We start from the raw sequence: 27777 nt of genomic DNA on the forward strand, positions 1-27777 counted from the left end.
CCTGCTAAGCTACACATTCTCCCAGAAATCGCAGCACACCCATGGCATCTGCCTTTCCACCGAAGACTCCTGGTTATTCAGCCCCAACCTCTCTCTGAGGGTCAGAGAAGTTAGGTAGCCTGACCAGGGCCACACAGCCAGGGGCTGCCCAGCAGGGATGATGCTCTCAGGACTGTGCTGCACTCCTCCAAATCTGCTTTTGCTCCCCTCCCGTCCATCTCCACCTTCTTTGCCCTACTCTGCGTCCTGGGAGGCTGACTTGTGCAGATGCCTTAGTGGGCTCTGGTCCTGGCTGCCTTCCAGGCGGATTTGGCTAGTAGGACGCCCTGGGAGGAGTGGAGGATAAAGAAGATGAAACTGGGGAATTAACTCCTCTGTCATGCTCCCAGTGAAGCCACCTAGGTTGGCTGTCCCTTGGCAGAAGGGCATCCTCCTAAGGGAGCTTCTCTACAAGACCCTCTCCTTCCGGTCCAGGCAGCTGTTCTCTACCTGGTCTTCTGGCTGGACGATGGGAGGAGCTCCCCTACTCTGCAGCTGCTGGCCCTAGGTTACAGCTTTAGCCCTGCCTTTACCCGACACCACGCCCACACCTTTGTGAAAACACCCTCCATGCATTATCCTAATTTGAGTGGCTCCTTGTTTCCTGCGGGCCCCTGGCTGATGCATGCTCCTTCTGCATGCCCTGAATTGGCGAATAGCATCGATGTCTGTACAGCTCTCCTGGCTCCAACTGTGACCATCTCTTATTCTTCTCTCTCTCTCCTTCCACTCTAGGACCTGAATGCCTCTAAAGTTCAGTCCTTCGGCCCCACTCCCCTCCTGCTGCCTTTGGGCTCTCCTCATGTTACCCTGCCTGTTGAAACAGTCTTCCAGCCAGCCCAGCATCTCCAGGCATGGCCCCACTCATCCATTTCTCCCTTGCTGAAGGTCTCCTCATGTAACACATGATTCCTTCAGATGGCCCTTCATCACCAGCAAGATGAAACCTAAATTCATCAGCGTGGTAGACAAGACTCTAGCCTTGCCTCCCAGAGGCCGGTCTCTGTCTCCGCCGCTCCCCAAGTGCACTGCGTCCTGTATTTCTGCTGCCATAAACGTGATTTATTCTGGCTGGAACATCTTCTGTCCGTGTCTGCCGAGTGCACTTCTCTCCCCCTGCAGTTCAGGTGTCCTTCCTCCACAAAGCCTTTTCTTTTGATCGCTGCAGGACCTGTAAAAGCTGTCCTGGGATAGCCTGTATTTACTGGACTGAAATAACCTGTTTGCCCATCAGTTTCTCCAACTGATACATGGCAAGCAGGAGTTGAATCCAAAGGCAGATTTCAAAGCCTGTGTCCTTTCCATTGCCCTTTATGCTGCTCCCCCGAAGAATACCTATTTCTTGGGGTTGTTGGGAGGATTATGTGAGATAATGCATGGGCAGTGCCTGGCACACAGTAGGTGCTCGGTAAATACTGTTATGAATGGGTGACCAGGCTGGGAGCTCCCCACCTCATCTATTCCCTGTGTATCTCTCAGTCCTTCTAATCTCCCACCTCCTCTACCCGGAGTATGTTTCTGGGGGTTACAAATTGTTGAGATTCCCAGTTAGAGATGAAGCTCCCATCAGCAAAGGTTGAATATTGGACTAGCCATCAGGAAGCCCAGCTTGTTAAGTCAGGAAAGAAAGAAAGAAAGAAAGAAAAAATATCTATATCTATATCTATCTATATATATTTTTTGAGATAGAATCTCACTCTATAGCCCAGGTTGGAGTGCAGTGGCACGGTCTTGGCTCACTGCAACCTCCAACTCCCTGGTTCAAGCCTCAGCCTCCTCCCGAGTAGCTGGGACTATAGGCACGTGCCACCACACCCAGCTAATTTTTGTATTTTTAATAGAGCCAGGGTTTCACTATGTTGGTCAGGCTGGTCTCAAACTCCTAACCTCAAGTGATTTACCCGCCTCGGCCTCCTGAAGTGCTGGGATTATAGGCGTGAGCCACCGCACCTGGCCAGGCAGGTGTGTGTTGTGCATATGTGTGGGCGTGTGATTGTGTCCAAGTGCTGAGGAGGCACTATTCATGGGGGAGAGGAAGATGGATCTTGCCTCTCCAGCAGTCTTGTTTACCTGCAGGCCTCATCAGGCCATGTCTCCAAACTTCTACTTGTTTGGAAATTTCATATGGACCCTTCCTAGGATCTGGAAAAATATTTTTTTAAATAGAGTACCTTAATTCTATGACTCTACTTGTGTAGCACTGAGAGATCTTGACCACTTAAAACATTCATTTATTTCCCACATACCTGGTGAAATTCTATTTTGCTGGAGGCCCGGCTGCCCTACAAGGTTATGTTACGTGACAGTGGAATTTTACTATTAGGGGAACCCCTGGCAGTTCAGCTTGTAGAAGCAGAAGGAAGGAGAAGGTATCCAGTCATGTGAGGATGTGTGGGATTATGGGGCTTCTTCTCTTGGCCTGGTGGGATAGAGTTGACAGAAAGGACAGCTGTTAACAATCCCATCTCCTCCCTCTCCTCCCTAATGGAGGAAGAAGCTTCCTGAGAGAAGCTACTTCCTGAGTTCAGCCTTGCTGCTTTCCTCTGGAGAGTCAACCCTTCCCCAAGAGAGCCATGTTGCCCTCTCTGAGCATTTGCGAGGCTAGGCTGGGCTGGGCGGAGGGATGGAGGCAATGCCTGCACACCTTCCTTCTTACTATCTGCACAAGCACTGGCCTCTGAGTGAAACCCAGAGAGCCTCTGCCCAGATGCTGGGGACCTGGGCGTCTCCGTCCCCTTGTGTCTCCTCCTGGCGCTGGCCAGGGGCCTACAAAGTGCACTTATAACCAACTAATCCAAGTCCTTGGTGAACTTGTTATTTTCCTTAGTTCTCTCCATCCTCCTGGCCCTTTTAGGGACCTGTCACGGTGCCTGGTGAGAGCAATTGCCCAGCAGAAGCTCCTCCTGCACTGTCAGCCCACAGTCGGGCAGGTCAGAAGGCTGGGGAGTGGGAGAAAGCCACCTGCCGGGAAGTTGTGGCTTTGCTGCTGCCACTGACTCAGCCCCAGGCCTTTCCCCGTGTGACCAGCCCATCAGACTCACGCCCCTGAGCTAACCGGCACCCGGGCTTCCTGGAAGTACAGTCTCTCACACTCACAACTGTGTTTCATGCCTGTCTTTCTAAGGAGTTTCTGTGGGATTTCCACCTGTGGTTTCCCTGCCCTGCTGTCCTCAGAGCCACTCATGTGATTCTGTTTCCTTCTTTTCAATCTTTTAAAATGGTAGTGAAGTGCAAATAACATAGAATTTACTATTTTAACCATTTTTGAGTGTACAATTCAGTGGCATTAAGTATTTTCCTTCCTTTTTGCTCCTGGCAGCCTTAACAATAAAACAGTGGTCCTGTCTGTTTCCCCCCAGGCCACAGGGTGGCTGTCAGGGGTCAACTTGGATGCCCCATATCTCCAATTTGCATGAAAAGTTTCTATTCTGACAATCACCCATCTGGTAAATATAAACTTCCACTGAATCTGCCTTCTTTCAGCAGAAATCTAGTAAGAGCCTTTTTAAATTAAAAAATTAGAGTGAGTTGGCCTGGTGCAGTGGCTCACGTCTGTAATCCCAGGACTTTGGGAGGTTGAGGCAAGCAGATCACTTGAGATCAGGAGTTCTAGACCAGCTGTCCAACATGGTGACACCCCATCTCTACTAAAAATACAAAAATTAGCCAGGTGTAGTGGCATGCACCTGTAATCCCAGCTACTTGGGAGGCTGAGGCATGAGAATTGCTTGAACCCAAGACGCAGAGGTTGCAGTGAGCCAAGATTGCACCACTGCACTTCAGCCTGGGCGACAGAACGAGACTCTATCTGAAAAACAAACAAAAAAAACATTAGAGTGAGTTGGTCCTGATTTCACTTACTCTTACTGGTAAAAGCCTATGTGAGGAAGGAAAGAGCACTGGACCCAGAGCCTAGATCACCTTTAAGGCTGCTGGCTTTTGTGGAGCTAGCATCAATGGGGAGCGGGGACTCTAGTCAGCTGGTGAAGGGCTCGGGTCCCTGGTTGCTTGGAATAAGGACTTGTCGGATCTTTCCCCAGAAGCTTGCAGTTGTTTGAGATAGAGCCAATGTGCTGTCTTTGGGCAGGAGCCTGCCTCTGTACTGTGTTCGTGTCAGAATGCTTCTGGGTACAAGAGGTAGAGAGCCTGGCTTACAGTCACTTAACATGTGATCAAATCAAGGATCCAGGCTCTTTCGTCTTTCTGCTCTGTCATCCTCGACATTGGCTTTTTTCCTAAGACCGGTTACCCTGATGGTCCCGACGTTCCAACTCCCCTTGGTGGAAGGAAAAAGGCTCCATGATTCTTTGATTCACCCAGCCATAGAAAGAAAGAAACCACTCTCCCAGGCATAGACTTTGTGGCCTTCCCTTCTGACTAATCAGGCCAGCATAGCTCACCTGTACACCTCTGTATCATCCACAGTTACAGGATTGACTGTTCAAGATTCAGCACAGGTGCTGGGAATACGGTCAGCTTCCCCTGAATCACGGCTTTGAAGTTCACTGGGGAATTGCAATACCTGTAGGGGAGGTACACACTGAGCAAAACGTGGTTAGAAGAAAAGACGTGGGGAGTGGTCCCCTCCTGCAATGTTTTTCAAAATGTAGATGACGTCCATCTGTGGGTCCTGAAATCAGTTTAGATCACAGCTTATGGATCAAATGCAGCCCACCACCTGCTTGTGTAAATAAAGTTTCATCGGAACACAGCCACCCCCACTCACTTCCTGTTGCCGGTGGCAGCTTTCCCACTACAGGGGCAGAGTTAACTACTTGTGACAGAGACCGTATAGTCATCAAAGCCTAAAATATTTACTCTCTGGCCTTTTCAGAAAATATTTGCTGATCCCTGGTTTAGAGGGTTGCAACCAGCACTGAAAGATGAAACAGATTAGACTACAATAGAAAATATACCAGAGCGCATTAAATGTGGTAGGCATAAGTATTATTTCATAAACCCTTTATTTTAGTTTTATAGAAACATAAATTCGTGCTTGTGGGTGCTGAGCTCTAATTTATGTCTTATGGTGGGTCACGGTCAAATAATTTGAAAAATCGCGCATTTTTTGGTCATGGAAATAGCATCTTAAGAAGGCCTGTTAGCAATAGCGCAGCCCTTTGGGTTGTATGTGGTCTGTGTGTCTGAAAGGTCAGGTGCTGAGGAAGATACCTTGAGTTAACAAAGGACCAGGAGACAATTTTGGGGGGTTACCTGGGAGTGCTGGGTGAGCAACAGTATAGGACAAGCAGAGGTCTGGCCAGGAGGAAGCTGGACCAGCGGAGGTCAGACTCGAAGAGACTGCTGGAAGATCTAAGCCTTTGTTGGTTCTAACGTTCTGTGATTTTCAGAGGGGTGTTCACCCCGTTCTGTGGGTGGAAAATCAAGACCAGAGAAGACCACACACAGAAAATTCAGGGGCAAGACTAGTGGCTTTGGCCCTTTGGGGGCTTTCTGTTGGCCCTCCCCTGACTCTGAGTTTTCTTTGGTCCACGCTGCAACTATGGCTAGAGAGAAGCTGGACTGGATGCAGGCTAGCTGGGAGCATTAACTCCTGGGTTCTCCTCTCCCGAGAACTCTGATCTGGCCAGCACAAAGAGGAAGACATCTTCTCTGACTCCTTCAGGGAAGGGAGTCCTGCCTACCACAGTTTTCCATGTTTCTGGGCCCCTGAGTTCTAGCAATTTCCCTCCTTTTCTTCCAACTCTGGCATCTTCCTGCCTGTGTGGGAGTCACCAGAGTGCAAGGAGGCGGAAGGTCCCAGATTGTCTCTGGGAGCCCCTGCCATTTGTAAGGCAGTCCTGAAATGTTTATGGCCTCTGCCACTTCAAAGACATTGCTGGGCTCCCATTGAGGGGATGGTTTGACATTTATAGGAGGGTCAACAAGCTAATAAACCAAAGAGTTCCTAGTGCCTAGGGGATCCTCTTACAAGAAGAAATTTATTTCATGTAGGAATGTTCAGAAATTTATTGGAAATATCCAGCCAAGGGCGCATACTAACTAACCCCATGTTTCATTTTGATGAGACCTCATGTCCTTGGAGAGGAGGCCCGGTAAGGCAGCTTCAGACAACAGGCTCCACCTCAGCAGGAGTAGCTGGGGGCCTGGGCTCTCCTTTCTGAAGCTGCCTTCAGAGTTGGAGGGAAGGAGGGCAATTGCCAAAAGCCTAGCTGAATCTGAGCTCAGGTGGAATTTTCTACCTCAGTTGCCACTGAAATCAAAGATGAGCTCAGGCACCGGTCTTCCAAGATGTCAAAGCACAGGTCCTTTCAGAAAGTGAACTCACATGGACCCCAGGCATGTGAAATTGCCGAAGGTGGAGCTGCTCTGTCCGAGTGGTTCTGGCAGCTTTCTGCTGGACCCTTCTAGCCTCAGGAGGATCCCCTTCCTCCCAGGATAGCCCCATAGGCACTGTGTCTGAAAGCCCCTTATTTTGTAGAGAAGAAAAATAAATCCTAAAATGTTGAGTCTACATCTTAGGTTGAATCCCCAGAAAACAGAGCCAGAGGCAAAGGTTTGGGTGCCGGTAGTTTATTTGAAGGTGATCCTAGAAAATAGAAGAAAGAGTGGGGAGAAGGAAGCAAGGAAAGAAGGAATGCTGATAAATAATGTGTTCTCCAGATTGCAGGCCGGAGTCTTTCAGGGCCCCCAGATCTAGCTTGGAGCATTTAACCCACTGGTTCCTACTCCCTCTGGTTGAGGGTTCCTTCGTGGGGAGGGATTAACTTCCTGCACTTGCAGGCTGTGCTGACTGGGTTGAGCTCCTGCAGTACCAAGAGGCCATGGACATCACATGGGGAAAAGCGTTTTTTCCAGGTTGATCCTGTTAGCACAAGGTGAATCTGAGCTCACCTGGAATTTTCTATCTCAGCTGCTCCTGAAATCAAAGATGGGCCCAGGGGACATGATGTTGTAGTGCACCAGGGGAACCTGCTGTGAGGAACTTATCCAAAAGGTCCAGAAAGTCCATGAGCTGGGCCTAGGATGCCAGTGATCCACAGGCAAGAGTAACATATGAGATATATACTTATGCATGTGGGTATACATGATCGCACCTGGGCATAGAATCTCTGTCTCTCTCTCCCTTTCTCTGTCACACACACATACACACACACACACACACACACACTCTCTCATTCATTCAAATATTAGCATTTGGAAGAATTGTGAAAATAAACAAAGACCAAATGAGAAAAGCAAAAGCTACTTGGCCCGAGCTTGCTATAGCAAGGGAGTCAGCCGCTCTCACCTGTGTATTGACAGAGACTCAAAGGCAGGCAGAGGAGTGGGAAAGCCCAACAGTGGGAAAAAGGGAAGGCTTCAGGTGTTTCCTGATTGGTGGCTGCTGGCCTGGGGAAGCTGTAGGAGGGCTCACTAGAAGCAGGCATCCTTTATGATTGGAGGGGGTGCATATTTAGCTTTCTCTCGTTTGTCCTAAGTTGGAAGCGGAGACGAAAATTAGCGTGGAGGCTGCTGGTTATTAATCAAGTCCTGGCCGCTTGGGGCTGTTTGTTTATAGAGGTCATTGTTTGGCTTCCTGCTTTATTGTGAGAGATAGCAGCGTGATTTCTTGCAAACCTGACTTACGGTAGCTGGGCTTCTTGGACTATTTATGGTAGATAAGGGTCTGGTTTCCTGGGCTTGTTGCTGCAGATTGTAGGTGCAATCCCTGTTTTTAGATATGGTCTGGCTGTTCTGTTGTCCATTTGTATATTCAGTCTCCTAGGATCTTAAAGGCTAATAAGAGCAGAAATCCTCTCCATATCCTCCCTGACGGAGGGTCAGCCATAAGGCCTCTTTCTGAACATATCTAGCAAAGAGAAGCTCACTGCCTCCATAGCAGCCGATTCCCTTGTCTGCTGGGATATTCTTCCTTATACTGGGCTAAAATCTTCTTCCCTGTACCTTCCAAACTTTGATCCTACTTTTGCCTTTTGGGGCAACACAACTATCTCGTTTGTGAGAGGCAGTGCAGCACAGCCGTCAGAAGTGGGCATCTGGAGTTAGATTTGGGGTTAGGCTCTAGCCCTGTGATAGGACATTGTCACACAATGTGTGTGACTTTGGGCCATGATAGAGCTGCCATTTCCTCAGCTGGCTTAGTGATGCGGTAGTGATGTCTACTCAGGATGTCAGATAATGCACATAGACTGCCCAGTAATGGGTAATGCACATAATGCACATAACTGCACTTGAAAGTTGACGTTATGGTTGCTTTTTCAGGCTAAGCATCTGCAGTTCCTTCACTTCTTCCTCACAAGCTTGGTTGCCATTTCAAGACCTATCCTGAAACAGCGCACCCACTCTCTGGCTCTGGAACTCAGTCTGCAGTGGGCCAGAGAGAGAGTGCAGTCCTGGGACTCTGCCTTACAGGGTGATGTATGGTTTGGCTTTGCGCCCCCACCCAAATCTCATCTTGAGTTGTAATAATTCCCATGTATCAAGTGCGGGACCCAGTGAGAGGCAATTGAATCATGGGGGCAGTTTCCCACATGCTGTTCTTGTGATAGTGAGTTCTCATGAGATCCGATGGCTTTATAAGCATCTGGTATTTCCCCTGCTGGCACTCAGATTCAGGAAGACTGAAGTTAAGGTCTACTGGGTGCCACACTTGATATGTGGGAATTATTAAAATTCAAGGTGAGATTTGAGTGGGGACACAGACCCAAACCATACATTACCCTATAAGGCAGATTCCCAGGACTGCACTTTTTCTGGCCCAGTGCAGCCTGAGTTCCAGAGCCAGAGGGCGGGTGTGCTGTTTTAGGGTGGATCTTGAAATGACAACCAAGCTTTTGAGGATTACGTGATTGTAAGTTTCCTGAGGCTTCCCCAGCCATGCAGATCTGTGAGTCGATTAAGCCTCTTTTCTTTATAAATTACCCATTCTTGGGTATTTCCTTATAGTAATGTGAGAATGGACTAATACATAGGGTTAGAGCATTTGGAAGCTGACAGATGATAGGGTGGTGGGAGGGGAAATTGAAGGCTGCTGGAGAACAAGATGATCAGAAGATTAGCAGGCTAGACTTCTTTGTGGGTGGGTGGGGGGACATGAGGCTGGTAATGCAGGTGGGATAGGACATTCTCCTGTCAAGCTTCCAGCCTAAGCCCCAAACTCAGCCTTGGGCTCCAAGTTTGGGAACATTGGCTAAGAGGGAAGGGCGCCAAGCTTTCTCCTGGGCGAGGCCTCTTGGGAAAAGCTTTAGCAGGTCCAGACTGTGAAGTGTACCTCTGGGATCAGGGCCCAGATTCCCCCAAATATAAACCTTCAGGGATACCCCGTCCCAAGGGCAGAGCAGGGGGCTGAGACTGGAGATTATTATCAAACCTGGTGTGGGGGCGGGTGGGAGTCCCAGAGTGGGAGGGGAAGGTGGGATGGGATGGGTATCATGGCGGGATGGTGGAAGTAGACGGTGGAGCTTATTAATGTCCTCTTGTGGCCGGGGGCAGTAGCTCACACCTGCAATTTCAGCACTTTGGGAGGCTGAGGTGGGTGAATCTGTTGAGGCCAGGAGTTCAAGACCAGCCTGGCCAACACGGTGAAACCTCATCCTTTACCCAAAATACAAAAAATTAGCCGGGTGTGGTGGTATACACCTGTAATCCCAGCTACTTAGGAGGCTTAGGGGCAAGAATCACTTGAACCCAGGAGGTGGAGGTTGCAGTGAGCTGAGATCATGTCACTGCTTTCCGGCCTTGGCACTAGAGTGAGACTTTGTCTAAAAAGGAAAAAGTCCTCTTGTGCCTTGTCTCCAGTCCTTGGCTGATCTGTCAACTTGGCAGCTCCTAAGTGAGCCCCCATCCTGTGCCCAAGGCTGATCAGGCATGAGGAGGTACAGACACGGCTTATGCTGAGATCTTTCTGCTGCATCTCCTTTCCTAGACTCTGCCAAGTTATCATGGAATTTTCTTAAAGAATTTTCCCAGCCCTGTGGCCTCAGAAGATGGTTCTTTTAGAATGGCTCTCCTTTTCACCTTTCCAGCTAAATGATGAGGGCTCCAGTGGGGCGGAAGAGCAACGCCCCATCATGAACGATATCCCAGTTCACAGGTGTGTTAGCCCACCCTCTCTCCTTTGGTTTCCCTAAAAATCTGGGAGGTGAGGCAAGTGCCGAAGATACAGACTGGAAGGAGTGAGGGAATCTGGCTGATCTTGGTGCAGAGCTGGGACTCAAACCTAGGCTTCTTCATTGCAGGCCTCTTCCTGGGCCATAGCTGGGTGGCGTTTGGGCTCTGCCGCTCTCTAGCTGTATGACTTAGTCACTTTCATAGCCCTTCTGCGTTCAGGCTCTTTCTCTGTGCAGTGAGTGGGTAGAACCAGACCAGACTGCCTTGGGATGAAACCTTGGGAGTGAAAATGCAAAGTCCTGCCCTAGCAGCAGGCAGGAGAGAGCTATGGTGAGAAAGCCCTTTCCCCGCTGTGGCTGGCTTCTCCCTGGCCTCCTGGGTCAGCCCGGGCCATCTCCCCTCTGGTCAGTGAAACAGTTTTTACCCTGCCTGTGACTCTCAGTTTCTATGTAGACTCCTTAGGAATTGTGACAGGGGAGCTTAGTGAAAATAACCAAATGCCACAGGGCCCCAGAGGAAGATGTGTTCTAGCATTTCTTAGAACAGGTTAAGAAACAAACACACACAAGCTATAAATTCTGGGAGTGTCTTTAAAAGAAGCCAAGATAAAGGAGAATTAATTATCCTGCTCTGGACTTGAGCAGTGCCACTGGGAGGCCTGAAGGGAGTGGCTCCTTGTTTCTGGTTCCCTGGGGTCTAGTCCTCTGGACAGCCTGGGTGAGGGAGGGACAGTGTTTCATTCAGATTTTGCTCTTAAGGGAGGCCTTCTCTGCCGTGATTACTTAAGGAAATAGGGTTTTATTGCGGTGCTGGCCAGGACCTGGTTTTCTTGGTCCCAGGTACACACCATACTTGATGGAAGGGTGATGCGGGAGGAGGGGCAGATAGGCTGTGAGGGCTTGTGCTGGTTCCCACCGCTGCTCTAATGAGTTGCCACAAACTCAGCAGCTAAAAACAACAGACATTTAGTTTTTCATAGGTCGAGGGGCCAGAAGTCTGAAATCAAGGCATTAGTCAGGCCATATTCACTTTGAACTCCCTAGGGGAGAATCCTTGCTCGCCTATTCAGTCCCTGGCGGCTGCCAGTTTTCCTTGGCTTGTGGCAGCATGACTCCAATCGTTGCCTCTGCTCCCTGTGGCCTTCTCCCCTTCTCTCTCTTACAGGAACAATTGCTGTTGGATTTAGGACTCACTTCTGTAATACTGAATGATCTCACGTCAAGATCCTTAACCTAATTACATACACAAAGCGCTTTTCCCCAAATTCGGCCACATTCTCTGTTGGAGTGCAACAGAGACATCTTTCCGGAACCACCGTTCAACCCACTAGAGTGTCAAGCACTCCGAGAGTTCCGTCATGTACTTCTCGTAATGCACCTGAGAAGAGGGTATTATTCTCATGGTTCAGAAGATAAAACTGAGGCTCAGAGAGGGGAGATAACTTGTGCCAGTTCATATCATCAGTGGGTGGCTGGACTAGGACAGAAGCTGAGGGCTTCACCACCCACGCAAGAGGGCAGGGACCCGTCTGCGGCAAGTTATGAAGGCGTGCAAGCCTGGCCCAGGGAGGAGCCATGAGCAGCATCATCCTGCTGGCATGGTGAGTGTGTGAGGGCGGGAATGATGGGAGGGAGGCTGAGGGAGAGCAGGGCAGGTCTTCCAAGACCTTGGACCCGGGTAAGGAGTTTGGGCTTGACCTAGGGATACAGAGGATCCTTGGAGACTTTGGATCTTTCAGAGGTAAAGAGCAGACGTCTGGGTTGCATGGAGGATGGGTGGCAGAGGGGTAAACCTGGAGGGAAGGGCCTGTCAGGAGGATGAGAAGTACAGCACCAGTGCAGATGGAAAGGGAAAGAAGAAACTTGAAGTTAAGGGTAGGTCCACACGCAGGTTAAATGACCAATGAATTCAGAGAAATTTGGGAAGTTCCCAGGTTCAACTCCTGAATGTGTTGTGGTGCCACTCGCAGAACCGGAAGAGTGTGGCAGTGGGCAACTACACCTTGTAGCTGCCCAGGACCCTGGGACACTTGCCCCGTGTTCAGGTCTGAGTCAGTTATCTCCCAGTGTGCTTGCAGTGGTGCAGGTGTGAGGCTCGGACAGCCCACAGGAACCTTTCTCGGGAAAGAATCGACTCACAGAAAGGGGCTCTGCAGGGGCGTGGACGTCAGCAGATGATGGCAGAGGAGGCTGAATGGAGAGCTGGGCCAGGTCTCATCAGCCGAGGAGCTGCCTTTGGGAGATGCCTCCCTTGTTAGGCAATTCTGTGGTGTGGTTCTGGGCATTGCTCTTGGACACCCAGTTCCATCCTGTTTCTCAAGACACCCAACAGTTCAACGAGCTGCTTAACAGTCTTCATTAAATTCCATTTCTGCTGCAGCCAGCCGGGCTGGACTCTGTTATTTACAACGAAAAACCCTGGACAATATAACTGGGTTTAGCAGTGAGGGTAAAAAGGAGGTGGAAGGACAGGGGGCATGTTGAATGTGAGGTGCCACTGGGGTGTCGATGTGGGGAAGTCCAAGGGGCTATTAGCTGTATGGGCCAGGAGCACGGGGTGGCCTGTGCTGGGCACTCAGGTGTGAGGTCATGAACATTTAGGTGGCTGTGAGGCTTATTTGGGACAGGTGTGGGGGCACAGGAGACCATCGAGTGTGCAAGCTCAGTAGCCTCATTTAAGAGATGGCAAGCAGCAGGGGAGACATAGAAGACTGAGAGGGAAAGACCTAGACAAAATGGTGTCACGGAAAGTAAGAGAGGAATTCAAAGAAAAAGCAGTGCTTGGGCCAAAAAGGCGCAACAGGGCGAGGGAGATGAGGAGTGAAGAAACGATGCCTTGGGTTTGGCATTTAAAAGGATAAGGGTGGGCCAGGCGAGGTGGCTCATGCCTGTAGTCGCAGCATTTTGGGAGGCTGAAGTGGGCGCATCGCTTTAGCCCAGGAGTTCAAGCCCAGCCTGGGCAACATGGCAAAACACCATCTCTAAGAGAAATACAAAAATTAGCTGGACGTGGTGGTGTGCACCTGTAGTCCCGGTTACCGAGCTGGGAGCATCGTTTAAGCCACGGACATTGAAGCTGCAGCAAGCCATGATTGCGCCACTGCACTCCAGCATGGTTGACAGAGCAAGACCTTCTCTCAAAAATGTAAAAAATGTAGAAGGATAAAGGTGACTCGGAGAAAGCAGTTCCACTGGCATGATGGGAATGAGAGCGAGACTGGAATGGGCTGAGGAGGGCGTGGGAGAGGAGGAAATGCAGAGCTCTCCTACAATTACCATGGCGGGAAGAAGAAGGGCAGGCACCAGTGAAAGGAGAGGTGTGTGCTGCCCTCACCGGCTGAGCCAGGAGCCGCTGTGCCAAGAGGTAGCGGTGTGGGCTGTGCGGGATGACAGGGAAGATGCCAGGGTTGACAGCTTGTTTATCCTCAGGTATAGATAGTCTCTGACACTGTCATCATGGCATCTTTTCTTGAATTACATCGTCTGTTGTAGAAAAAAAAAAAGTCTTGCAGTCATTTGAAATCCAGTTAGAGGGACCACTTGGGTGAGAATGCCATTTAAAAAAACGATTGTTTTTCATTTAAAAAATGGAGATAGGGTCTCATTCTGTTGCCCAGGTTGGTCTTGAACTCCTGGGCTCAAGCGATCCTCCCACTCTGGCCTCCCAAAGTGATGGGATAACAGGTGTCAGCAACTGCACCCAGCCGAGGATGACAATTTTAAGGACTACTGGGCTCCTAAGCCTTGTTCTGAAGATGAGAGTGTATGGGGCACAGATTTTCTATGAGTTAAGGAAACTCAGAGGCCTTGGAGGGAGCCTACCTGGATGCCGACCAAGAGCCAGTGTTTCCTGTGACCCCTCCTTGCAGATACAGCCTCTGCACTGTCTGAATGTTGGTGTGCCCCCAGAATTCATATGCTGCAACCTAATCTCCCATGTGATAGTATTACGAGGTAGGGCCTTTGGGAAGGTGATTGAGTCATGAAGGGGAAGCCTCAGAAATGGGACTGGGTTCCTTACAAAAGAAGCCGGAGGGAGCTTGTTTGCCCCTTCTACCATGGGGGGACATAATAACAAAGCACACTCTAGGAAGCAGAGAATGAGCCCTCACCACACGCAGAATCTGCCAGCACCTTGATCCTGGACTTCCCAGCCTCCAGAGCAATATATTTCTGTTGTTTGTAAATTACCCAGTGTAATGTATTTTCTTATAACAGCACAGCAGCCTAAGACTCCCCAGGTCCCTGTTCTCTGGACTCTGAGTCTGTACTCTTCTTTATTTTGTTTTAGTCTTTTCTCATTCTTCTTCTCCTCTTCCTCTTTCAATTCTTCTCAGATTTGTCCAATTTAAACTCAGGCTTTCAGCCTGCCTGATTGTATGACCCTGCACTGTACTAAGCCACTCTTTCCTTTTCTCCGAGTCTCCAGAGTCTGCCCCAGGAGTTCCTGGCTATTGTGCTGTGGGTCCCTTTGAAGCCTATGGCTCAGAATAATTTCTTTAAATGTATAAAATACAATATGTAAGATTATAAAGAATACAAGTGTATTAAAATAAATTTATCAAAATATTTATTAAAAACAAATTTGTGACATGGTAATACATGTGCTTCTTAATGCATCAGATAACAATCTGGCAAGGGACCTAATATCTACCGTGATTTCAAGGTAGTGATGAGCAGGACTGATAGCTGGAGCTATTTGCAGCAATAGTAATATGACATGAAAACACCAGCAATTTCTCCTGCCAACAAAATCACGGTACTGTTAAAACTTTTGTAGTGTGTGGAGTATGGTTCAAAGAAAATGTTAAACATTCACTTGGAAGTTAGTGAACATTAAGATACAATTTTTCTCTCTACCAAGTTTATGGATGTTCTGAATTCTGCTTATGAACTCCGCGGGGGCTGTGACTCCAGGTCAACGAGCCCAGGCCTGGATGCTTGGGTTTCCTTTATTCTATTATTCCTTTCTTCATCTCTTTCTGAAACAGATCAGAGTTAACTCTTGTTTAATCATTAGCAAGGAATCGGTAATCAAGGGAGTTTTGTTTTTTTTTTTGAGATGGAGTCTCATCACTCTGTCACCCAGGCAGGGGCGCAACCTCAGCTCACTGCAACCCCCACCTCCTGGGTTCAAGTGATTCTTCGGCTTCAGCCTCCCTAGTAGCTGGGATTATAGATGCACACCAACATACCCAGCTAATTTTTCTATTTTTAGTAGGTATGGGGTTTCACCATGTTGGCCAGGCTGGTCTCGAACTCCTGATCTCAGGTGATCCACTCTCCTCAGCCTCCCAAAGTGCTGGGATTACCAGGCATGAGCCACCACGCTCAGCCAAAGAGAACATATTTTAACACATGTGCTCAAACATTAACACAAGATCCGTCCACTCTGGCAGGAGCAAGGAGGGCCCTGGACATGGGCTCCCTTTCTAGCTTGCAGAACAATAACCATAGCCTTCAGGTAGAGCTGAAAGGGGCCTCCCAACCTCTCCCCTGTGCTTGAGTGAGACTTGTTCTGTGCCTGAAGGTCAACAGTCTCAGCAGACTACACCAGGTCCGGGAATAGTCTACTCCATAGTCTCGCTGCATGAGAAGGTTGTCCTACATCTCGAAGGGCCCCTCAAGGTAGGCCTTGAGATTGGCTGTTGCTCCATGTGCACACACATGCCTGTATAAGTGGTCCGTGGTGACACTGGCATCAGTTAAAGCAGAGAAATCGAGGCTAGGCTTAAGGTATGAGACGTGACCTGCACATAGCCCTCCTACACAGACGCCCAATGGCACGTGGCCCACCTGCCCCCATTCTCTCCTCTGGTGTGCAGGGGGCTAGGAAAGGCTTGCCCGGCACCCCTTCTCCATTAGTTCTCTCCTTCCTCAAGGGAACCAAGTCCATTTTTAGCACTTTCACCATTTACCCTCCATTTTTCCCCACTCGCTTCTCAATTCACCTGCCCTCTGACTTTCCTCCTTGGTCTCCTCCATTCCCGCCTGCTTCGTTCGGGATGTTCGTCTCCTTCCCATCCTCCTTTTCCACACAGCATCCGTTAGCCAAAAAGGAACCCTTACCATGGCTAAAAACAGCCAAGTGCTGTTGAAATTCACCTAGACATGGAACAGGAGAGTTCTAAGTTCTAGAGGGAAGTTAGACTCTAGAAGCGAGAATTCCTGGTCCTGACACGTGGAAGGAACTGAATGAATGTTTTTTTGCGTTATTGAACAAAGAACCATTACTGCTTATCCCTGAAGCTCCCCGGAGTCTCTCCTGGGATCTCCACCAGTTGCCGTCTATCCTTTGCCCTCCTCTAATTAAACTGGCCTTTTCTCAAGCGCTAGCATTCAAGAGAAATAAAATGCTCTTAATCAATGTTATTGGTTTGGTTTTGCAACAATACTTTTTGCTACCATTCTTCACTGCAATTGTGAGATGATTAGTTTTGTGTGTTTCAGGCAGTTGGGAGGGAGGGAGGGAGAATAGGGGAGTGAATGAGGCAGGTGTTAGCCTGAGAACCACATTACCTGACACTGTCTCTTGGAAGGTGACCTTGTGAGGTGGGGTAGTGTGTGCAGGGCAAGCGGAGCCCACAGGACAGCTTCTGTGAGGTGTTCCAAGCCCCCCCAAAAGTGCTGCCTCCTCCCTAGGCAGCTTTTCTCCCAGAGTCCTCCAAGGCTGGTAGTCTTTTTGTTCTTTTGCCACCCACCCGGCCCAGTGTCACAGTGTACAGGTGGGCATTACGGACTCATTAGTTTGATTCTCACCTCCCAGCAGAATTTTATATTAAAGCATACAGGTTCATACATTTATAGTAAAAATTGCCAATTGGTAGCAAGTGCTGCTGTGTGCCGGGCATTGTGTAAGCACTTCACATGCATCATCTCACTTAACTCTCCACCTGCAGTCAGAGGGATCCTTTCAAGGTGTGAATCAGGCCAGGTGAGGTGGTGCATGTCTACAGTCCTAGCTGCAGTGAGCTATAATTGCGTCCCAGCCTGGGCAACAGAGCAAGACCCTGTTTCTAAAAAAAAAAAAGACCCAGCTGTATACCACATCCTGTCTCTCCCCTGCTCCAAACTCTCCAAGGGTTCCCATCATACTGAGAGTCAGGTCCCTGCCATGTCCCATGAGGCTCCTGCTCCAACTGCAGCCCCTCCCACCCATCCCCTGTCTTACCTCGCTCCTCGCTTCTCCTGGAACTGGCCAAGAAGCCCTGCCCCAGGGCCTTTGCACTGACTTTTCTTCCAGGCTCTGCCCAGCTCCCTTCTTCACTTTCTCAGCCATCTGTGCAAGTGTCTTCTCAGAGATACCCTTGCCATATCTAAAATACGACGCCTTGTCAAGCTCTGTTGCCCTCCCTGCCTTCCTTTTTTTTTTGAGCTGGAGTCTCGCTTTGTTGCCTAGACTGGAGTGCAGTGGCACAATCTTGGCTCACTGCAAACTCTGCCTCCCGGGTTCAAGCGATTCTTCTGCCTCAGCCTCCTGGGTAGCTGGGATTACAGGTGTGAGCCACCACACTTGGCTGACTTTTGTATTTTTACTAGAGATGGGGTTTCACTATGTTGGTCAGGCTGGTCTCGAACTCCTGACCTCCAAGTGGTCTGCCTGCCTCTGCCTCCCAACCCAAAGTGCTGGGATTACAAGCATGAGCCACCATGCCTGGTCCCCTGCCTTCCTATTTAACAGTGCTCAGCACAGCTGGCCATTTTATTACAAATCTGTTTATTTGTCTATTACCCATCTCCTTGAAGAGAGTCAAAATTACATGAGGACAGAGTTTGTTTTGTTTACTGCTGTATTTCTAGTGCCAAGAACAGTGCCTCCAATACAGTAGGCTCTCAATAAATATAGTCCATGAATAAATAAGTAGATGAATACTCACAAAATCCTATGATTTAAATGCTATTCTTCCCCCCATGTTAAGATAAGAAAACTGAGGCTTGGAGAGATTAGCAATATTTTCAAGGTCATGAAGTCATGGATCTGAAGTCAAAGTGTCTGCCTCCAGGGCTTAGCTCCTAGCCCCTGTGCTAGTTAATCTAGCCCTGCACTAATAAATGCCTGTCAACATTTCTATGTGGAAACCCTAAATCCATGAGACCTTGACGAAAAAAGGCTTTGTGGATGAAGCTGTGAAATACTACAAACTGCATTTCCCACTTGGTGTTTCAAACACTTGTTAGCATATGAAAGTCCTGCAAAAAGCAAGCTGTTTTGTGTTTCCCAAATATTTGACTGTAGTGGTCTCTTGTTTATTTGTGTATTGACATAGTGCAACACATACCTTGGGAAATATTGGCTTTTATTATTGTGGAGAGAAGGCAGATCATCTGACAAACGACTGGGAGCTCTGTCTGGGTCATCTGACACAGAGAGGGCTGGGGTCAGGGGCTTCCCTCGCAGAAGAAGGGGCCATCCCCAAAGTCAACTTCCCACCAGACTAGCATCTGAGCCCACTGTGTTCGTATACTCACAGATAAGGCTACTCTCATGCTCCCCCCTAAGACTGGAAGACCAGTGGTGTAGCTCTAGTAAGTTTCAGCCACAGCCCAGCCCAGCTCGGCTCTGCAGGGTACTGAGAGAGTGTGACCTGTGTGTTTGCTGGCTTTCTTCCCTTTGGTCCTTATGCGAAGTGACACTTGCTGGTGTTCATCCTGAGCCCGTGAGAGAGCAAATCCTTGCGTGTGTCACTTAGGAACACCGGCCCCACAAGCCTGGTCTTTTTTTTCCTCACCGTTTTATGTCTCCTCACTGTAACTTTAACCTTTAGAGAAATAAGGATACCACCTCACCCTCTTCGGTCTTCTCAGCTGCCTCTGTGTTGAGCCCATGGTAAATGCGTAGATAATTCTTGGTGTGAGTGTGAGGGAACCAATAATGCTGTATGTTGCATAGTTTGGTGCAGGAAGGATAAATGGCGATGTTGCTAATCCGTTAATTCATTACCAGAGCCTTCCCTCTGCCCCAAGGAGGATAGAAAGATGCCCAGAGGCAGAAAAGAACATTGAGTGAAATGTGCATAACTGTCTGAATCACTTCGTTCTTGGGAGAGTCAGAGCAACTGTCAAAGCCCCCGAAGTATCCATTTTTATTGGTTTTGATGTTGATTTGTTGCTGTTAGAGATTCAGGTCTCATCTTTGCTTCTGAGATCATTTGAATGACATCGGTGTTGGAGAAGGGAAGAGCGGAGACAAGGCATCCACAGGCAGCCCTGGATCCTGAGTGTAAACATCTGGGAGGAGGCGGGGCATGCAGGAGAGCCTGGCCTTTCCAGCTTGCCAGGCACAAGGCTGAGCAGGAGGAACCGAGGGGCATCCAAGTGGGCAGTGTTTTGCCTTTACCCCAAGTGACCATGAGAGGTGCCATGCAAGTCTCAATCATGCTCCTCCTAGCAACTGTGTCTGACTGTGCTGTGATCACAGGGGTAAGTTGCCTAACATTCTCTGTTCCCCTTGATTTTGGGGAGATGTCAGGCTCTGCAAGGGATTTGAGCCCAGGGACCACGCAGGAGGCTCTGTTGGCTCAGCACGCTGTGACCCAAAGGGAATGGGGAGTTAGGCATTAGACAGCACTTCAGAGAGGGATTGCATGTGATTTTCAGACTAGTTAGACCTCACTCCACTAAATGGGACTGCTTTTGAGAAGTTGTGTATGAATCAAATCCTGTTTTAAATGCATCAGCAAAGCATTGAATATTTTGAAGTTCAGTCCTTTGATAAAATGAAGATTCCTATTGTATAATAAGGAATTCCTTTATAAAGTGAATTGGCATACTCTAATTTGTCTTTTGTGTGAATTTTAATATTTATTAATGATCTGGTTCACATATTAATATAGCTTACATAGCATGTAAATTATATTACATAGCATGTAAATTATATTAAAATTATATTCAACGCAGTAAGATTAATTAAAGGTGATAAGCTTATAAACTTCTATTGTGTAAATTTAACCTCTGCTTAGAAAGATATCTTTGAAACTCTTTCCTCGGTGCCTGCCCAGTTGGTTCTGAGGAATATGGGTGACGCTAACATTCAGCTGAGTGTACCCCAAAGCAAGTGTTCAGATAACAAGTAGAAATCCAGCCTCGAAGCAGAGGTTCAGTATATGGGCACTGTACAATTGGTTCAAAATACTCAAATCACGGTTTTCTCTCAGAAGTTTGCTTTTACCTCCAACCCCCTTCAAACGGGCACGTGATGTGTGGTAGCAGGACCATTCTTATTCCAGCAGAAAGCAATGCTTTACCTGAGCGCTTTCCACATAAAAGCCGCCCACCGGGAGAAAAAGGTTGGGGGGAGCAGGGAAACTAAGTTTTAGTTCAGCCTCCTTCAACTTTTTACGTAGAGAATGGAAATGTAGAGAAATGCCAAACAATTCCTGGAAATGGGCTAATTTTACTATTCACAGAAAGGAAAAATTCTTTTCTCTTTTAAAGGAAAAAGACTGAGTTCAAAAGAACAAATATGAAAGTTGAGTCAAATGCTTTTGAGATCCAAAGCAAAAAAAAATAATAATAATAATTGCAAAGGCAGAATTATACCTAATGAAGCGTTTACACTGAGGGCTGCCCTTTGACGGGGTAGCTTGGAATTGTGGGAGGACAAGAACAACGGGGAGAAGCCCCGGCTGCTGCACTGTGAGGGCTGGAGCCGCGCCATGAGGGTGCCCAGATGCCAGGCTCACCTCACACAGGTGCCAGCTTCAGCACTGGCCCAGAGCGGCAGCAGGGCAGGCATATCTGAGAGCAGCAGGCAAACATTCTCATGGTGAAAAGCTCAGTAGGATAGCACATATCCCTAGGTAAGGGGAAAGGCAGGAAAGACAGATGAGTGGACATGGCAGCAATGGGAAGTCAGGACCCCTCAGGCTCCCCACATCCTCCTGGTCCTGCTGGTATCCGACTCTGACTCTCAGCAGGAGGCCAGGCTCCACCCCCTCCACACTCCCCAGCTCCCCGGACTGGGACTGTCCCCACATTCAAGGCTTTCTGGTCCTTCTTCCGGGAGTGGGACAGCAATGCCCCACCTCTGTGGGAGAAGAAGTCAACTGGGGCTTCCTATACCCCAACCTTGAGCTTTTGGGGCCTGGCTGGATGTGAGATGCGCCCTTGCTGGGCTGGAGACCGGCACAGCTGGGTGGCCCGTAGCTCCTCTGCGTGATCGGTGGAGCTGGCATCCACTCTTTCCCTCTCAGGTCTGAGGAATTAGGAGGCTTCCAGGTCCTGCCGCGTCCCACACTGCAGCCGGAAGGTGCCCACAGGTTTTATTGGAGAAGAATGATCCAAAACAGCTTTGGATTTCAGCTCAGAAAAGCCACGTGGCGTCTCTGAGAGTGGAAAGTGCGGATGCTTCTTCATCAGGTCCCCACCTGAATCTGGAGCCATTCAGAGTTCTGTAGTCCCCAGCCCTGGCTTCTGTTTAACGTGGGCTTGGGTGGCCTTCTTTACAAATGGCACCTTCCCCAAACCAAGCAGGGCCACTCAGCCCCTGTTCTGTGGTCCTCCCTGGAGATCAGGGAAGTCAGCAGAGAAACCCTGGGAGAGGCACCTGTTCACTGGGTGCTGGCCAGTGGGCTGGGGCTGGGGCTCTGAGGGCCAGGGTGGGGTGCCACCGTGCAGAGGGGAGGCACTGACCACAATGCCGGGTCAGGACTGGAGACTCCTGATCCAAGGCAGCTTAGCACTGACCACCCAGGAATTTGGGCCATCAGGGTCCCTCCCACCTCTGAGAATTCTAATTAATTCAATTCCACCAGTATTCATTGTGCATCTCCTAGCCCTAGAAAAGCTATGCCTTCTATCCTCCAGCCTTGTCAGAAAAGGAGGATTGCCTTCCTACTGAGTAGCCTCAAGGAGCTTGGACGGTTCCTCAGATCCAGTTCCAATGCCCCGCTAAGCCCTGAGCCTCCCCATGAGAGGAGCAGGGCAATAAAGCGTGGCCCAGGGCGTTCTGTTAGACTAAGGTGGGGGTGATACTCTCAGCCTCTTCTTCCTCCGTCCTGATAAAGGCTTTTTGGGTCTACCCTTCCCTCCTGCTTTCTCTTGGGTGAACTAACGGGCTGCTCCCTTCTCTCTCCCACCTGCAGGCCTGTGAGCGGGATGTCCAGTGTGGAGCAGGCACCTGCTGTGCCATCAGCCTGTGGCTTCGAGGGCTGCGGATGTGCACCCCGCTGGGGCGGGAAGGCGAGGAGTGCCACCCCGGCAGCCACAAGGTACTGAGCAGACACTGCACGGGTGCACAGATATGGGTGAGCCATGCGGGGAGCAGGGGGTGAGGTCCTGGAGCCTTCCTCTAGCTAGGAGGGCTAGAGAGGCTGGCTCCACAGAGGAAGTGTGGGAGGCTGTGGCTCCAGAGGACTTCACCGTCCTCCGACGGCTGATCCTGCCCTGATCCAGCCCCTGAATGTCAAGGGGAAGCAGCCAGCTATGGGGTTGCTGTGCCTCCCCACCATCAGGCACCCACCTTACCTAGTGCACTGCAGGTCAGACATCTGTACGTTTATTTGTACCGGGTCTGACATGATCTACCTACAGACTTCTAGCACAGGTCGGAGAGAACCGCTGGTCTAATTTGATCCTCACAGCAACCCCGGACAATGCTGAGGAAACTGAGCCCAGCAGAGTCATGTGACTTGCTCAAGGCACACAGCCAATGAGATGGAGCTGGGACGGGAATGGTGGCTTTCTGATGCCAGCTCTAGTTATGCCTCACTGATGTTGGGCACTGCCTCTTTTCTTTTGGGGGGTGGCCTTGGGCGGAGGGGTGCCGCTGATCTCATAGGCTGTTGGACAGTCTGGGCATTCCCAGACCATAATTCGCTGTGTGGACTTGGACAGATTAGCTCGCCTGCTCTTGGGCCACACATAGACAACGAGTGGAGCAGACCCACTGCCTCTAATGTCCGTTACGGATCTGACGAATTCCGATTTTGAAAGGATCTCACATGCCCTTTGCTCTGTAGGGACCTCCCTTCGGGAACACAAAAGAAGACCCACAAAGTCGCCTTCCACACCTGGCCAGGTCTACAGCCAGGCAAGCCAGGTGCCCACTTTCTAAGAAGTCACTCACTCTTGTGCCCTAAGCACACAGCTTCTGCCCTGCTCCCATGTCCTGACAGCCAGCTCCCAGTCCCGAGTCCTCAGGAGCCGCAGCCTCCCTGCACTCCCTCCCTGCAGCCACTTTACCACACTGCACCCGCTAACCAGTGAAGCTCCCAATTCCCACAGCGTTTTCATTAAGATGCAAATGGTGGTGGTTCAATCTAGTCTGACGACGTATTAGAAGCAATGAGGGCGTTTCCACAGGCTCTGGGGTGACCTGCTCTCCTCCCCGGGCCTTGCCCCTCTCCCCACATGTACCCCGCTGTCTGAATTAGACATTCCTGAGCACAGGCTCTCAGGCTTACCAGCCGCCTTCCACCTGGACTCAGGCACCTTTCGTGGTCTTCGGGGACTTGCCTGCACCCTGGCTCGGGGCTCATCTGGGCACAGAGCATCCGCCAGCAGCCTCTATCCCAATCACAGCCCCGCCCAACCTCGTGCCCCAGGGTGAAGAGGGGCAGGAGTGGTGAAAGAGGCCGGACAACGTGGCAGTCCTTGTAACCCTGGGGCACGTGAGGTGGTTCAGCTGCAGATCCATGTTCCCAGTAAGGACAACAGTGGTAATAAAACCCAATGCTGAGTGCTTCCTACACGCCGCCCTTCATACTGGGTGCTTTTTGTCATTTTAACCTCTTTATAACCATATGTGGTAGGTGCTGTTATTAACCCATTTTACAATTGATAAAGCTGAGGCACAGAGAGGCCAAGTGATTTGCTGATTGTCACACAGCCAGGAAGTGGTAGACCTGGGATTTGAACCCAGGCAATTCTCAAAACTCCTCCTTGAGGATACCCCAGTGGTTTAGCACTCCTCTGGGCTGTGGGTCAGGGCAGAGATGGTGGCTGTCCTGTTCACGGCTGCACTTGCAGCACCCACCACGGAGTTATGAGCCCATAATGGATGAGCAACAAACATTCAATCAATGGATGTGTGTGTGTGTGTGTGTGTGCGTGTGCGTGTATGCGCTGAGTCTCCAGAGCCAGATAGCCTGGGTGCAAATCCTAGCTCCTTCACAAATTAGCTGTGTGATCTTGGCACATTGCTTAGCCACTCCGTGCCTCAGTTTCCTCATTTCTAATTGCTAGTATTGTCTAATTGCAATGGGGGAGTGGGCTAGGGAGGTGGGGGAGACATTTGCCAGGGCTGGGCTGAGCAGAGTCTGCCGCCAGGAGGCCCACCCACCTCCCTTTGGTGAAGGCGCTGCTTTCTTCTCTCCTTAGGTCCCTTTCTTTAGGAAACGCCAGCACCACACCTGTCCTTGCTCTCCCAACCTGCTGTGCTCCAGGTCCCTGGATGGCAGGTACCGCTGCTCCACGGACTTCAAGAACATCAACTTTTAGGCGCTTGCCTGGTCTCAGGATGCCCACCATCCTTTTCCTGAGCACAGCCCGCATTTTGATTTCTGCCATGCATCCCAGCTCCCATAACTCTCCCAGTGCCTGCACTGACTACCCTGATCTCTCTTGCCTAGTACGCACATACGCACACAGGCAGACACACCTCCCCTCATGACATGGTCCCCAGGCTGGCCTGAGGATGTCCCAGCTTGAGGCTGTGGTGTGAGAGGTGGCCAGCCCGGGTCTCTTCCCTGCTCATTTGCCAGAGAAGTGGCAAATGGCAGAAAGGACATTCCCCCTCCCCTCCCCAGGTGACCTGCTCTCTTCCCTGGGCCCTGCCCCTCTCCCCACAGGTGCCCCTCGGACTGAACTAGACATTCCTGAGCACAGGCTCTTGGGTGCCTTGCTGAGTCCCAGGTCCCAGCCTGACCCTTAGGCCCTCTATGTGATGTCTATGGGGACCAATCTGTGGGTTTTTCATCTTCCTTTGATTGGTTAACTCCTTAGTTTTAGACCACAGGGTCAAGGTCTGCTCTCCCCAGAGAGCAGCGGACAGTCACCCCAAGGCGGGTGTAGGGAGCCAGGGAGGTCAATTAGCCCCCTGAAGGCTCTGGTCCTGGCCAGCCTGTGGCCTGACTTTCTGCCCAAATTGTCATGCCTTGAAGGCCCCCTCTTACCACACTTTACCAGTTAACCACTGAAGCCCCCATTCCCACAGCTTTTCCATTAAAATGCAAATGGTGGTGGTTCAATCTAATCTGCTATTAGAAGGCAGTTAGGGTGTTTCCTTAAACAGCTCCTTTCCAAGGATCAGCCCTGAGAGCAGGGTGGTAACTTTGAGGAGGGCAGTCCTCTGTCCAGGTTGGGTGGGAGCGAGGGAGGGGGAGTAGGGCAGGGGCTGAAAGGGGCTGAAAGGAAGGCAACTACACACCAATCTGCTGGCTTCAGAATAAAAGCATGAACTGAACCAAGATGTGTGGCGTGGTGTTCCTGCTGTGGGTTTCAGCCAGGGCCTATGCCTCTGTGGCAAGGACCAGGTTGTGTCCAGGTGCGGGAGGAGGGTGACTGCTGTTCCTCCCCTCCCCCACACCGTCAAGACATGTTTTTTGGAGAGAGTGGATTTCAGGATCTTTTTGAAGAAAGGACAGGGGCAGCCCCTTGAGCTCTGGGCAGGGCGTGAGCTGCTCAGAAGGATTAGGGGCAGGAAGGGGCCGTGAGCTGGCATGGGCTGGGAAGACTCCATGGCTGAGACCGCTTAGCTGCAACTCTTGTTTTTGAAATTTGGGCCCTTTTGTTTGAGGTCAAATATTTGACCCCACCAGGCCACTGTGTGCCTGGAGAGAAGAAATCCACATTGCTGATGGAGCTGGCAGGGTCCTGAGCCCTCCATCCTAACCCAGAGGCTGGGAGCTTCCTCTAAATGTAGCTTTCTGGTCTCACTGTTTCTTTTCCTCTTCAATTCTTAGTCTAGAAAAATGTAACATACAATAGGAAAGTACATCACGTCCCATTCTATTGCTCAGAAGTCTCCAGGAAGACTATGGTTTCTGAGGCCTGGAGGGCTCCTGCCATCCCTGAGGGCTGGCTCTGCGTGTGCTCTTCATCCACCAGCCCTCCCTGCTCAGGGGTACCCAGGACAGTCTTCACTCCAGGGCCCTCTCAAGCCAGGCCAGGCCCCGACACTCTCCTTTCTTTGTCTTTGTCTCCTTTTACGGACATTGCCACCTGCTGTGCTGCCTTGGGACTTTCCTGCAGCCCGTGAATCTTTTTCTCTTGGTTTCAGGCTCAGGTCCTGGATGTAAAGTTCCCTTCCACGTCCAGGATTCCATTTTCACCATCCTGTCCTTTGCCATTCATAGATTTCCTCAAGGTAAACCCCGCTGGGCTTTGTGGGGCTCTTTTCTACATTGTGCCCCTCCCTGCCGGCAGAGCCATCCTGGATGAGGCAAGGTCCTGTCTCAGAGCAGCAGGGGGCAGGCGAGGGTGGCTGCAGGCACCAGGACACCCTGTGGTGCTCACTAACATGCCAGTTCCTGCCTTTCTTTCTTTCTTTCCTTTTTTTTTTTTTTTTAAAGAGAGGGCGTCTCATTTTACCACTCAGGCTAGGGTATAGGAGCATGATCATAACTCACCGCAGCCTCCAACCCTTGGGCTCAAATGATCCTCCCACCTCAGCCTTTCAAGTAGCTAGGACTACAAGCACGTGCCACCATGCCCAGCTATTTTTTTTTTTTTTTTTTGGTAAAGATGGGGTCTTGTTATGTTGTTGAGGCTGGTCTCAAACTCTGGGCTCAAGCAATCTTCCTGCCTTGGCCTCCCAAAGGAATGATAGGCATGGGCTGCTGCACCTGGCCCGTTACACAAATCCTGATGTGCAGCTTGAAACTATGTCATACCAACTGGAAAGGTTAAGAGTCAATGCGCTTTTGTTTTGTTTTTTTGAGACAGGGTCTTTACCACCCAGGCTGCAGTGTAGTGGCATGGTTACAGCTCACTGCGGCCTCGATGCCCTGGGCTCAAATCCTCTGGCCTCAGCCTTCTGAGTGGCTAGGACCATGGCTTTGTGCCAGCAAGCCTGCCTAATTTTCTTTTTCTTGAGACAGAGTCTGGCTCTTGCCCAGGCTGGAGTGCAGTGGCGCAATCTCAGCTCATTGCAACCTCCGCCTCCTGGGTTCCAGTGATTCCTGTGCCTCAGCCTCCCGAGCAGCTGGGATTACAGACATGCACCGTCATGCCTAGCTAATTTTTGAATTTTTAGTAGAGATATGGTTTAGCCATGTTGGCCAAGCTGGTCTTGAACTCCTGGCCTCAAGTGATCTGCCTGACTCAGCCTCCCAAAGTGCTGAGATTACAGGCGTAAACCACTGTACCTAGCCAAGCCTAATTTTTAAATTTTTTTGTAGAGATGAGGTCTTGTTTTCTTGCCTGGGCTGGTTTTGAACTCACGGGCTCAAGTGAACTGCCTGTCTGTGCCTCCCGAAGTGCTGGGATTACAGGAGTGAGCCGCAATGGCTATCCATCAGCGCTATTTCATTTTTATTTTGCTTTCGTCTCCTTTGCAATTTCTTACATATATTTTTTGTTGTATTTGTCTTCTGTATCTTAGTTTTACATTCTTCTGTACTGGTTTGGGAGTTCTTGTCTTCTTTGATCAAATGTAGTATATTGCCTAAGCCGTTCTCATTTTTTATTATCTGAGTTTTGAGGAATGTAAAATTGGTCTCCATTG

At 50.0% G+C, this 27777-nt stretch overlaps 1 protein-coding gene across 1 annotated transcript in view; it reads left to right on the forward strand.

Moving 5' to 3' along the window:
- PROK1 (prokineticin 1) overlaps window positions 1–25515 on the forward strand; it is a 49284-nt gene extending 23769 nt beyond the window's left edge. The window contains exons 2-4 of the mRNA XM_017499379.2: window positions 19229–19532; window positions 22196–22321; window positions 24432–25515. Coding sequence (XP_017354868.1) covers window positions 19266–19532; window positions 22196–22321; window positions 24432–24551 — 513 coding nt within the window. The 5' untranslated portion in view covers window positions 19229–19265 and the 3' untranslated portion in view covers window positions 24552–25515. The remainder of the gene's footprint in view (window positions 1–19228; window positions 19533–22195; window positions 22322–24431) is intronic.
- Window positions 25516–27777: the final 2262 nt, after the last annotated feature.

Source organism: Cebus imitator, unplaced genomic scaffold (genome assembly GCF_001604975.1).
Source record: "Cebus imitator isolate Cc_AM_T3 unplaced genomic scaffold, Cebus_imitator-1.0 Scaffold256, whole genome shotgun sequence".
In the NCBI taxonomy this organism is placed as follows: Eukaryota; Metazoa; Chordata; class Mammalia; order Primates; family Cebidae; genus Cebus; species Cebus imitator.